This window comes from Fulmarus glacialis, unplaced genomic scaffold, assembly GCF_000690835.1.
Source record: "Fulmarus glacialis isolate BGI_N327 unplaced genomic scaffold, ASM69083v1 scaffold11046, whole genome shotgun sequence".
Classification (NCBI taxonomy): Eukaryota; Metazoa; Chordata; class Aves; order Procellariiformes; family Procellariidae; genus Fulmarus; species Fulmarus glacialis.
This window is the reverse complement of record NW_009217494.1, coordinates 22,630-36,211: the sequence shown is the minus strand read 5'-3', so window position 1 is coordinate 36,211 and position 13,582 is coordinate 22,630. Positions and strand designations below refer to the sequence as shown.

At 43.6% G+C, this 13,582-nt stretch overlaps 2 protein-coding genes across 2 annotated transcripts in view; both read left to right on the top strand.

Annotated features, from left to right (window-relative positions):
• MTHFD2L (methylenetetrahydrofolate dehydrogenase (NADP+ dependent) 2-like) overlaps positions 1–789 on the top strand; it is a 30,156-nt gene extending 29,367 nt beyond the window's left edge. Inside the window, exon 8 of the mRNA XM_009579695.1 lies at positions 677–789. Coding sequence (XP_009577990.1) covers positions 677–789 — 113 coding nt within the window. The remainder of the gene's footprint in view (positions 1–676) is intronic.
• A 4,464-nt stretch (positions 790–5,253) lies between these two features.
• EPGN (epithelial mitogen) lies at positions 5,254–12,768 on the top strand. Its single transcript, XM_009579694.1, has 5 exons — positions 5,254–5,290; positions 5,797–5,886; positions 11,372–11,492; positions 12,261–12,413; positions 12,714–12,768. Exons 1-5 carry the CDS (start codon positions 5,254–5,256, stop codon positions 12,766–12,768), a joined length of 456 nt encoding a protein of 151 aa, XP_009577989.1.
• Positions 12,769–13,582: the final 814 nt, after the last annotated feature.

The window sequence follows — 13,582 nt, the reverse complement described above, 5'->3', positions numbered from 1 at the left end:
GGAAAGAGGCTGAATGGGTGACTTAACTGCTGCTGGTGCTCTGCTGTCGATAATTAAAGCAGACTCCTGCTCTGCACGCCGCTCCTCAGGAACGCACACGGTTTGGGGGGTCATCTCTTTACCTGTAGAATGAGATCCCCAGCTCCGTAGCTCTCCTGGATATTGAAGGTGCAGTATCACAGTTGGCAGACGGGCGTGATGCAAGTCCGTGCTGCCCTCCTAGGGTTGTCCTGCCCTCATGTCACCCAGATGTTTCTGGGCCACCTGGTCAGCCAGGTCAAACAGTCAAAAACTGGCCCTTACCGAAAAAAATTTGGCAGGATTAATTTTCCATCTGCCTGACCACAGGCTGTGTGAGTGTGTGGTGCTCTCATGAGGAAAGGGCAGCCTGCTGCAAGTAGATAGCTCGAACAGGTTGTGAAACCATGGCCCAGAACTAGCCCCTGGGTAATAATATTCAGATGAAGAAAACTACCTTGCGGCCCCGGTCCTGACTGTATTCTGTCACTACCCTGGCTGTAATAAGACTTCTGCCTTAACTTGTCCCATATTCTCTAGTACTTGCCAACTCGCAGTCCTTTAATGCTCACTGCCAGTTAGGTGTATGTGGGCAACTGAAGGAAGAAAAAGCTTTTGGAAATATTCTTAGTCAATACCTTTTTCTCTTTTCTCTTAGAAGTGAAGAAGAAGGCTGGCTTTATCACTCCAGTGCCGGGAGGGGTAGGACCTATGACTGTTGCAATGCTTCTGAAGAACACACTCACAGTTGCTAAAAAGCTCATTTACTAGAGCAAGCGAGCTACCTTGGAAGAAGAATCCAAGTTGTTCTATTTATTGATACACAAAACAGTTATTTTTTACTACGAAGATATTTATTTCTACATTGTATTTATTTTTTCATGTAAAGTATGCTAAACCTGATGGTTTACAAAATGTTAAAATACTTTGTGTTACCTCCTACTGACTTATTGTGAGCAAAAATGCATTGTAGAATGCAGCCTATGCAGATACATTGATGGTGGTCAATTGTGTGTAAAAATGAAGATTGAAGCATGAATATAGCTATATGTCTGGGGATGGGGTGCAATTACCAAGATCTTTTAAGCACTTGAGACCCTCAGTTTTGATCAAACAGTGTGAAAACTAAGTTTCAACATGCTAGATAACTTTTAAAAATATGGTTTGGGTTCTGAAGTCATGAAGCACTCTGGGTGTTGTTTGAAGTCTTCAAATATTTTTTTAAACCAGTTAGAGATAGCAGCAGGTATCTTGAATCTGAAAGGGGTGAAAGTCCTTTTACTGTGAAAACCTCCCCTTGACCAGCAGGTCGAGGGAGGCGATTCTCCCCCTCTACTCGGCTCTCGTGAGATCGCACCTGGAGAACTGCGTTCAGCTCTGGGGCCCCCAGCATAAGAACTACATGGACGTGTCGGAGTGAGTCCAGAGGAGGGCCACAAAGATAATCAGAGGGATGGAACGCCTTTCCTGTGAAGACAGGCTGAGAGAGTTGGGGTTGTTCAGTCTGGAGAAGAGAAGGCTTCGGGGAGACCTTATAGCAGCCTTCCAGTACCTGAAGGGGGCTTACAAGAAAGCTGGAGAGGGACTTTTTACAAGGGCATGTAGTGGCTTTAAACTGAAAGAGGGCAGATTAAGATTGGGTACGAGGAAGAAATTCTTCACTATGAGGGCGGTGAGGCTCAGGAACAGGTTGCCCGGAGAAGTTGTGGATGCCCCACCCTGGAAGTGCTCAAGGCCAGGTTGGATGGGGCTTTGAGCAACCCGGTCTAGTGGAAGGTGTCCCTGCCCATGGCAGGGGGCTTGGAACTAGATGATCTTTAAGGGGCTTTCCAACCCAAACCATTCTATGAAAGACTGAAATTTTTGTTTCAGCGGTAATGTTGACATGAATGCAGATGTTCAGAACATGTTTTAAAATAGTCAAGTCAACTTTAACGCTGGTGAAATTCTGACCTTAAACATATGCAAGAGGTATCCATGAATAAGTAGCTAGAACTGAGGCCAGAATTCATTTCTTTCCATGTCTGGATTTGTTTGGCAAAATGTTTTGGTGCATAATACCCTCATCCCACAAAAAAAACCTGAATAGATGACTTGGCTAGATTGGACTTTTATTAGGTAAAATGTAGTTAGAACTACCATGTATGTACATTATGCATAATGGGGCTGGGGGAAAAGAGGAAGAGAAAAGCAAAAGTTTATCCCTGATGAAATATTTGTGTTGGAATTTTAAGCCATTTAATTATGCTCTTACTTTCTGAAACTGCATGAAGGGTTGGGTTTTTTTTCAGTCCATGATGTAAGGCTCAGCGCTGTGAATCCTCGGCTGCAATGTTTTACTGCTTAGAGAGGACTATGTGGGATAATAAGATCGGTATGTTTGTATTGCCAAAAATTTTAGTTCCAAGATGGATCTAGAATAGTCTCATGCAATGTGAAAGTTGGAGTGGGGTTACTGCTAAGATGCCAGTTGAACTGAGCGTGTGCACTATTGACACGAAGAGCCTACCCCAATTCCCATTGGAGTCAGTGGGAGCCAGTTTGGACTTTTATCTTCATGTTTTTATCTCAGTTGGGGTAACTTTGATTTATTTCCATCAAGAGCCGTAGGTGTTCGCCAGTAGACTATAGGTAACTTGAAAGGGGAAGAAAAAAAATGTGGCTAAATACTATTGCCGTTAAACAAAAAAATGCGCTTACTATAATAAAGGAAACAAGATGGCGCATCACTTCCATGCTGATTGTTCTTGTGATGGACTTTATGAGAGCTTTGTTTAATGCAGCGTTTACAGAAGAGGTTGACAGATTCATTACTAAATATATAGTACCAATAGTGCAGACACTTGCTTATTTGTTTAAATTTAAGCGGTAGTATAAATGTTAGGAGGATCAAGGTGCCTACAGAAATAATACTTAGACTGACCAACTCATCATTGGCTAAGATGGAATAAAACTTGTTCACTGTTATGTTAAACTTGGTGAAAAATGTTAATACAGTTTTGGGGGTGGTTGTGTTTTTCCTTTTTTTATCAGTGTGTTAAGAGTGGAGCGAATGGAGGTCTTGTGCATGTTCAGTCATTGCTTTTTTTCATCTGTTTACGTTGCTGTTCTAGATTCATGTTTGTTTTCTTTAGTTTAACTATAATCTTCTCTGCATTTTTTTGGCAGAAAAACAATTTATGGCATGTTGCTTACGTCACTTGAGTGAGTCTGCCTCTTTCATGTCCTACAAACAGTTTATTGTGCATCTTAAGCTTTTTCTTTTTTTCACCTGTGGTGGATGGGTTAGCATTACACGAAAGCTAGTGAGACCGAGGTTTCGCTCAACGGCATGCTATTTTCAGAGCTGCCAGACACATCTCTGAGAGTGTTCTCCACTGGGAGAACATCCAGAAGGAGCATCCAGAGGGAAGGGCCTATTAGCCAACCCAAAAAGCATGCTCGTGTGCCAGACCTGGTCAAGTCCGGTCCAAGCATGAACGCCCTGTGGCGGACAGAGGCACAGCCTTATCCGCTGAAGCCTTCTCACAGGCCTACCGCACCCAGCTGTATTGCCTAATGACAAAGCCACCTCTCGGATTCAAGCCGGATTAAGCTCCCATTGTGTATATGTGTGTTGAAAGCAAGGCTCATGAGACTTAGCTCTGCTCTGCACTGATAGCAGAGGTTATCCAGGTAGGCATAAACACTCCTGTCGATCCGGGGAGTGCGCAAGCTGCGCTCGATCAGTGTGCAGGCATCCAGCAATTCAGGATAGCGAAGGAAGGGAAAAGCCTCCTGGAATGCAGTCCATGAGCAGGAGAACGCATAATTAAAATATGCATAATTAGCTTGTGTTTTTCCCTTAACATGTGAAGTGGTTAGATTTAATCCTGCAGATTGCTGAGGAGAGTGCAGCGTAGAGGGAGAATTTGAGCTGACCGGAGTTATTAGACCATTTATCAGAAGATTTTTGGTTTTAAAATACAAAAATTGTGAAATGTTTTTGTTGCTTGGAGCTCACAGTTGAGAAAGCGAAAGTTGTTGCTGGGGTGAAGCGTCTAGCTCTCCTTCGGTGAGAGTCGGGTTGTTGATGTGTGTGTACATTATTGAATTGGGCCTTTATGATGATCTGCTCTAGTATGTTTGGCTACGTAAGTACCCTTCAGAGAGACCAGTCCTACTTGTTCCAAGCTGCCTGTGACCAAGGAAGTTGGACAGCGTTTGGGGCTACGGAGAGTGGTTTAGTATAAGAAATGTATATGACGGGTATGTCTGAGAGACCTACAAACACTTTATGTGAAAAGTATGATTGTTCTCATCGTGCATACCCACTTCCTTGAGAAGGTAGAGATGGGCTTTTATGGCAGTGCAGCGGCAGGAGTAATGAAGGGATCGCCTAATAGAGGAGGCAACGGCTTACCTGCTCCTTCAGTCTGTGTTTTCTCGGCGCCCGTGCTTTGCCAGCTTTCGACTTCTGCCCCGCACAGCCGCGCGTAGCTCCAGCCAGCAGTCCCTGGCCTGGTGCAGGGCTGGTGGCCTGCCTTGTTCAGAGTGTTGTGCATACAGAAAGGCTGAATGAAAAGTAATTAGCATGCCCCTTGGGCTCTCCAGAGCCTGTGATCAAAGGCCTCGTGCTGGCAGTCGCCGATGGAGAACATCGTCCATTATCTTTGTGTCTGATCACTTCCTAATCTCTGCACTAGCTGTTCTCGCAGTTCCTCTTCTGGATGGCAGGGAACTGAAGTACAGGGAGGACCGAGGAAGGAACACAAGCAAAGCAGGGTCAGGTCCCTGGACCCTGAACTTCGGAGTAGCGTCCCGAATGCTGACTGTCCTGGAGGTAACACAAGACCTACATTGCTAGGGGAAAGAAAGATCGCATTTTTCACAGTACATAATTTTTCATTTTGCTCATCTCTGTTTTGCTATATTTCGTTGATCTGCTCTGGCAGATACCAGGTCTCTCTTTAAAACTGTATCTTTGCATGCACAATTATGCCCACAGGTAATGGGAAACCAGGGTTTCAAAAGAAAACCTGATCCCATTGCTAGATAATAGCAGTTTCCTAAATAAATGTGTGGTTGCCCCGGGGGTTGAGGTTGTTGCCAGATGCACCTTTTTTTGATTGGTGAGAACAGCAGATGACGCTTCATGGCATATAAGTGCAAGAGAAAACACGGGAGCACAGATAAGCAGAGCAAGCGAGCCATCTGGAAAGAAGAGTTGAGAAGGTGTTAAAGCAGCTGCTTGCCATGGCATTTGGAATGCTAATCTATATTTTGCTGAAAGGTAGGTTTGGAGGAGGCTTTTCAGTGTCGTAAGATACAAGACTTTGTTGAACAATAGTTTGCTCTTTCTGAAATAAGCGGTAGGGGTGGGAAGCATGCAAAGACATTGCGAAGCAGAATTACTTTAGCAGTTTTAAACCTGTATGAAATTTTAACTGATAGGGTATAATTTAGACTCTTTGAAAAGAAGCTACTTAGACTGGTAAATAGGTGTAACCTTGTAGTATGTTACAGGTATCTGTGTCGTAAATTGCGTAAGATAATAGAATGGAGAACAGAATAGATACGTATTTTGGAAATTTGCAAACAATAGTTTGTTTCCCCACAATTGTAATTATGCTGTGGCAAACGGAAGTTTGAGACAAGAATGTTTTAAATGAATTGTTATTATATTGTTGCATCATATCAGAATTGTATTAAGTGGGTACATGTTTTCTGGATGAAATGAACCTTGAATAGATATACTGAGTTTTTCTGTTACAGTAAGCATCTATTTGCATTACACAGCAATGGGGGCGCTGAGTGAAGAGTCAGCTATTACTGTTTCATCCCTCAGCACAGACTTATGGAATAATTGGACAAAAAACAACGCTGAAGGTATTTCTTTTTTGTTCTGTTTGTCTCTATTAATCTGTCACTAAAACGAACCAAAACAAACCCAAACCAAAAAAACCCAACAAAATCTGTTATGATGATAGCTGCTATAATGCTCCTGTCACTTGGACGCTGTTGCATTTTGTGTGTGTGTTATTTGTGAGATGAGCTGCTTTCTTCATGGAACCTTAAAAACCTCTCTGGAGTAGCAGCTGGTACTCAGCTGGGGTAGGCTCAGCATTGACCTGCTAAAGGATCATGTATCCAAAGTCAGTTATAATTTGAAGAAGATATTTTAAGGCTAATTGGAATAGGTGATCTGCGTTTCTGATGGCCGTTTCTGTTACTTTTAACTAGTGCTTAGTTTCTAGCTGTCTTCAGTGCGAATCTTTATGCACGCAAGTGAAAATACAGCGAGCATAACTTCGAGTGATGCCTCTCATTACTGTTACTCAGTAGTTTCTTTCTTAGTTGCAGTTTCGCTTTCGGCTATCGCAGTTTCCACGGCCCTCTTCAGAGTGCTAGCTCTCTCTTTTCTTTCTTTTTCTTTTCTGACTGAAATGTGAACTCAAGCTATTTACCTGCCAACATCTGAGACCAGAGCGCTGTGTTTATCCTGCAAGCTGCATTCTTGATGTTACTTCAGGTGCTAGTGATGTCATTACTTTTGGAGAACTGTGCGATCTGGAACTGAGGTTTTGGCAGGTCAGTAAAGGAGGAAAGGATTTTAACTGTGATACTTATTAATGCCTTTGTACTTTAAAAAGAACATAAACATGCATACAAATCATCTTCTGTTAATAGTAAGTCATCACAGGATGTCTTTAAAGCTTTTTTTAGTAGATTCATAAGCTTTTTATTTTTCTCCTAAGTCAAATTAGGCTTTTTTTTTTGTTTGGTGTTGGTTTTTTTGTTTTGTCTAACTTGTCGTAGTGGTACAGTGTTATAGATATGTATACATTCATCCATACGTATACTATATAAGTGGGTTTCATATATATATGTATGTAAAATATATGTATGTCAAGTCAAGAAGATGTTGATTTTTGACTGCAGTAGTTTGATCTATCAGCGTAGCACTGTGGTCTGGTTTAGTGGATTTGTCTGTAGCACGATTCTTCCAGAGTTGCATTCAACAAACAGGAGTAGAATGAAGTAGAAATATGTTGTGACACATTAAGTACCCTATTTGTATTATTTGTAGAAAGCAGGAGTTATGGGTCGTGTTTTAACAAATACGAGGCTTATTTACAGGGACACAGCCATGTCTGTAATTGTCCCGTGTACCTTTATGCTAGCTGCGGCTACTGTGCAAGTCGACTAGATACCAGCACTTTTACTTGAGAGTGTGTTCCCCTCAAAGGTGGAAGCAATTTCACAAACATACAAGCACACGTTTACACAGGTAGTTAAAAGCGTGTTTCGGTGGACCTTTTACAAAGCCACTGAGAAGTCAGAAAACAGCATTTCCGGAAAAAAGATTGAAAAGAAATGCTTAAGGAGTCACCAAAGAAACTGGCTGTATCTCTCTGAAGTTTTCTTGTAGCTCCTATTCCTGTGCAAGTTAAGTTTATAATAAGGTTTATAACCAAGGTTCAGTAATATTGGATCCTAAGAAAATGAATTCTTGGTTAAGTATCACTGGAGGAACTGGCAGTTTCTTGTGGGATTGCAAGTTCTCTGGGGACTGAGGTGCACTTTGTGGAAAACCGTTCATTTCTGCTCGATCCATTTGCCTCCTATTGACAAGATCAAGGCCTGCTTCCTTATTTTATGTTACATAGGCTTTACTTGTCACCAGTGCTGGGGCGAGGAAACGTTAGGCTCGGTGATCAGCTGGGGGGAAGAGGGTAATGGAGAGGATGCCTGGCTGGGGGCTGACACGGCAGGGATTAAGAACTTCTGACGCTGTTTGGGCTGAAGAGGAGCCTTTGAGCAAAATGGATGGCTAGGAGTAGGGAAGGGCTTGGTTTTACTGGGGAAAAAATGAGATCCCTTCATTGCCGTGAGCTGCTGCTACTGTGCAGCCTGTAAGAGAGGCCCTGAACCTGCGGCTGACCCCTTCCTTCCCTCCCCTTTCTGACTCTCCCGTTCCTCCCCGACGCGCCATACTTGAAGGCTGAGCTGTCGTGGTCTTAGTGGCTGACTCTTTTTGTTGCCCGTCTGTCAGTTTTGGCATGCCCAGGCTTCCAAGTACCTGTAGTTTTGATTTCATGTCAGATCTTGCCAAGTGTATCTGTTTGAATGACTCAGTTGCAGGCAACTGTCAAGTGCTTACACAGCATGCTTTTCTCTCCTCACGTGACATGAAAGGGCACATGGATGTGTTTAATTCAACAGGTTATTTAGTATCGAGGTGGATAATATGATATGAATTAGCATAATGCTCTGGGATGGGTTAGAAAAATCGTTCTTTTTGTTTTCGAGACTCATCATTCTTTCAGAGGTAATTTGTACTTTTGCAAGGTCAAAGTAATGAGCACTTAGAATTTTTGTGTGTACATTTAAGATCTGATCTTTCAACCCACAGTGGACAAAGCTCTTGCTCCTGACAGCGAGGGAGGAATGTATTGTTCGTCTGTCACCTGTGCAGCAAGATTTTTGTCTCAAACGCTTTCTAGGCAGGCTTCTGCTCTAGGCTGACCTTTGTTTCTAATGACAGTACTAACTTTCACGGCACTCAGGGGAAGAGGTTTCGCGTACCTGTGCGAAGCGAGGTTTCTTCCAGACGTTGGCAGATGGAAGGCTGCCACCTCTCGGCAGCGGTGGGGTAAATGAGGAGGGATGTTCTGGCTGCGTGAATCCATCTGGTGGAAGTCTGAGTAGAGGTGGCTGGGGACTTCACGCCTCTGGCGTATAAATTTGTACCTTCCTCGTTTCCCTCTCCCCGCTGGTATGGCAGAGATACAAGTGAAATATTAAACCTGTGCAGTAGACGTCTTCTCAGGGCCCGGTAGAAGAGTGGTACTTTGGGCGGCAGGAAATGCGCATTAAAGGGTCCCGTTGAGTGGTTGTGTTTAGCAGTTTGTAGTGCACTGTTCAGCCCCCTTTGTGCTGAAATGGTGATTCAAAACAGTTGGTGCTTAAGTGTTTGAGGAGAGGCACAGGGGAAGTGTGAACGTGCTGTTGCCTGTTTTCTGAAAGTCTTCCCTGCAGAGCTTCGGTAGCTGGTCTGCAGGTACGTTAGGCCTAAGTGAAAATGGGCTTTTGCAGGTCTCCTGCATCGTGGATCTCCCTGGCACGCTGAGCCCTGCAGCTGTATTTACCACGTGCTTTGTTTTCCATTGTGCTTTCCCCAGCAGGGAGCATCATACAGTCCTCCTGTGCAGAAAATAGTATCATCCATCTCTTGTCATAAAATCTGTCTTTTCTTCCTGAAATCTGTCCTTTCTTAAGTTGTTCTTCTCTTCCTTAAATCTGTCCCTCCAAGGCCTGGTCCTGTGCTGACTGTGCCCTCAGCCAACAAGCCTGTCCCTGGAGCTTGTCGGCAGCATTCCCGGAGCCAGCCAGAAAAGAGCCAGAGCTTGATACTAGAGCTCGCGTGTAGCCAGCGCCAACTTCTTCCCTTGCAGAGTGTGTGGTTCAAGGCTATGGGTGTGTCTGCCCTACCAGGGCTTTCTATAGCAGAGATACCATTCTGGTTTCAGTATATGGGGACAGCCTAGCTGTGGTAGCATACAACTCGCTGCTAGGTGATGCTGCACGCAAATCTGGTCTGTGAGCAGCTTCAGGTACTCCCCTGCGGTATCGTAGTGTGCGATGGAGATAGGGCCTCAGTCTCAGCATATCCTTCGATGTGTATGTATTCTCACTTCATTGCTAGGCCGAAACTGTGGATTTGGTTTATAGTTTCTAGCGTTGTGTTTCTAGCTTTAGGTCTGCCTGAAGTGTGCCTAAATCTCCACAGTATGAAGAGAAACTTGTGATTTTTCCTTACAAGAATGGGAAAGATGCCCTTTTCTCAGCCCCAAGAAGTTCTTTTTGAAGCAAGACATGTTTTTTCCACCTCTCTAGCTTTTCCTGAGAAAGTGTAGTAAAGCAACACGTTCTTTTTCAAGCAGACTTGAATTGTTACTTGTTCTCTCTTAAGTGTCTCGATACTTTCAAAATAGTGTTGTTTGAACTGAGTAACAGTGATAGCATCATGCCTCTTAGGTGTCCAAACACGTGATTCACATCTGAAATTGGGAATTGCTCTAACACGCGGGCGTAGAGTAGAGCAGCTGTTTACCATCGCTTGTCATCTCTGTGATGAAGCTGCATAAAGGACGAAGGAAAAAATCGCTTAGTTGAGCGCACGGGGGGGATTCCTGCCGTTAAATGACTCACACTGGAATTTGATCGGGAATTTAGGGGGTTGGTGGTGTTACTCCTGAAAAATGTATCGTGGGATTTCAAGTTGCCGCAGGACGGCTAGAGGCTTAAGTCTATGACAGTGGTTCCATCAGTGTAATATCTCCAGACTTTGATTCAGCACTTAGTCAGAAAGGAAGGTTTCTGCTTGCTGTACCATTGTTTAGTCACTCTGAGCAAACCTTGTCACCTTCCTGCATGGTGATATTTTTCTTGTGGTCATAACTGAAAGCTGGTGTTGACATACACGCGGTTAGGAAATCACCTTCAGCCATCACTAGAATAGTCCCCTGAAATAGTAAAACATTGCGTGGACACCCCACCCCACCAGTGATTCCTGCGAATGGGTAGAGAGACCAGTTCAATCAGATACTTGCTGTGATGATGAAGCTTTTGAGCTTTCTCTTCACTTGCTGCACCCCTGCTCTCGTGTTACAGATTCATGCCGGCCTCTGCACTCCTTTTACACAGCGGGGTGCCTTGCTCCCGGGCTCTTCTATTTGCACAAGTTCAGAAGCATAGTAGTCGTGGACCATGCTTTTGCACAGGAATACCATCCGGGCAGTCTTGGGTGCTTACAAGCATAATTGGACACTCTGCTAACATTAGACCGTGGAGAATGGATGGAGGGAGCAATCCCTCCACTCATTACTCATAGCTGTAGAGCTGGCAGGCAGGAGTGTTAGAAATGCAGTAGTTTGCGTTGTGATGGGGAAGAGAAAACAGGTATTAATTAATAATTTGAATTCAGGCTGGGAAGCAAACTGAGAATAATTCAGTGCTCTCAGTTTGTCCTAAACCCCTGATATTCCTGGAATGGTTTTTCTGATGGATTGCAGGCTGGATAGTGCTGATGTTACCTCGGGTGAATCATTTTTAATGTTTTATAATAATTTTTATACATGCTTCTAAAGAGCAAGTAATTTATTTACAGTTTGTTCTTTCTGTAAAGCTATGCTGGAATGTCTTAGAAGCTTGTTCTGCTTAGCGGTGTTTGAATCTGCTCACGAGACGTATCACTGTAAATCTGTGTATTGTGTCTTCTGCAGGCAATGCCTGTTCAACTTGAGTTGTGAAAATATATTCAAATGATTTTTTTTTCCTAAATATAACATGACTTTTTCCCCTTTCACAGTAGACTACACAGAGCAGCCAAAGCTCTTGAAGCTTATGCAGACCTGCCTTGAAGAACACCACAGCTATTGTATCAATGGGCTCTGTGCTTTCCACAGCGAATTGAGGAAACCCATATGCAAGTAAAGAATACTGCTTAAAAGTATCCTTCTTAGGAAATAACAATATTTCAGTAGCATTCTTTTTTTGTCTGCTACATGTTACTAATGTAATGTGACTAATTTTCAGCAGAGCGCAGCTTTCAAGCGCCAGTCAAGTATTTGCAGGCTTAAAGTTTGGCACAGGCTTGAGTGCTATGGTGGCTCAGGACTCTTAACGAGGCGGTAGTGCTGTGCTAGTGTAATACTAAGGAAGAGAGAGGGAAAATTCACAGCTTTGTAGGTCACTGCTGTGATGTCATCTCAAATCACAACTGGTGCTAGACTAAGTAGTAGAGAAATGAGTAGATTTTCACAGTGGGCACAATGAAGGATCTTCCAAGATGTCAGCTGCAACTCCCTTATTCCGCAACTGCTTACACACTAATCAGGACTATGGTGTCCTTAATATTTTCCAGGGTCCATACTGGGCAGCTTTGGCCTTTGGAGACATTATAGCAGCTAAGGATCAGCAGAGCACAGTGCTCTTCGTCCACACCCTCCACGTTGAGGGTATGTTTAGACTGTGTTTGCTGCTGTGACTGCACTACTTGAGCTAGCTTTAAACTAGATAGACTGGGGCAACTGGTAGTCTTGGTGGAGTGAAGAGGTTCTGACTGAGCACCAGAATCAGCCCATCCTCGTTTAGACTTGTTCTAAATTGTTTAAAACTGATGAAACTAACACGTGTTTCTGAAATACAAAGCATAAGAAGTTCTGAATAATTTTGCGTGGTGTATATTTATTTTGTAGGTGCCTTGCGGGTTATAATGGAGAAAGGTGTGAACACTTAACGCTAAACTCATATGCACATAATTCTTACGAACGCTACATTGCTGTGGGAATTGGTGTAGGAATACTGACAAGTGGGATACTTGCTATCATCTACTGCTACGTAAGAAAGAGGTATGGGAGATATGTAACATTCATCTGAATTACAGTGGGCAGGAGGAAACAGTGTGTAGAGTTTTGAGGGCGCTGGGAGCGTGTTCTTGCCTGTTACTGATCTGTGGTGTGATCTTAAAGGAGCTGACACTTTATACCTCGGCTTTGCGATCTGCTGGTTGGGTCAAATGGTGCAATTGTCTGAAACATGGGTTTCATTGGGGCTGCCTAAATGAGTTAGGTGATTAGATTTAGGTTCTGTTCAGACTACGGTGGTTTTAGATTTGTCTGATTAAAATCACATGATGTTGTCCATTTTAGATGCAGGAAATTGAAATCACCCTACAAAGTCTGCATGGGTGAGACGGCGTTGTGAAGATCTGGCGTTGGGACACTTACCAATTTGCCTGTAAACAAGAGGAAGTTCTGCTGGGAAGGCCACCCCGCGCCATCTGGCAGGTACCCCAGCCTCGCTGATGAGATGAAATGCCATAAAGGGAATGACAGAGCAAGTACATAAAAGGAACTCCTGCAGAACTGACGGGCTCCATTCGCTTTTGAAGAAAGACTTCCTCTTTTTAGTAAAGGTTGCTAGATGAGCAGGTCCGAACAGCTAAGGATACTTGCAGCCCTCTCAACGCTCTCCTGTGATTGGTATTTGCTGAGGGGAGGACTGGTTGGTTTTAGCTGTTTTCAGTCATTTCAAGCCCTAGTACAGTGTTCTGCTCTGGTCTTTTCCGTTTTGGTTTTTTTTTTTCCCCCCCTTCTTTTTTCTCCTCTGGAGGAAAAGCACAACTTACCTCACAATGAAGTTGTATTCTGAACATCATATGCTGACAAAAAACCGTTTGGGTTCTGATTTCAGTGTCTGCTGCCTATGCGTGTGGATAAACAGCCCTCTTCCAACACAGCAGTTATCTTCAGTGTGCTAAGCAAAGTATAGGCTTCTGTTGCCATAAAGGACAAAATCATAAAATGCTTTGGACTGAGGAAAACGGATGGTTCTCAAAAGTTTGCTTAACCTTAGGAATAGAGAGTAAGCAATTCCTGGAAAATTAGATCATGACACCTCTGGCATGGCAAGTTCGTACTATTTTCATAAGCAAAGGAGTCCGACATCTTTCTCAAAATGGATTATTGAGTGTGCTCATGACAAAGAACTGTACTCTTCCCTAACATCGTATAGCAGC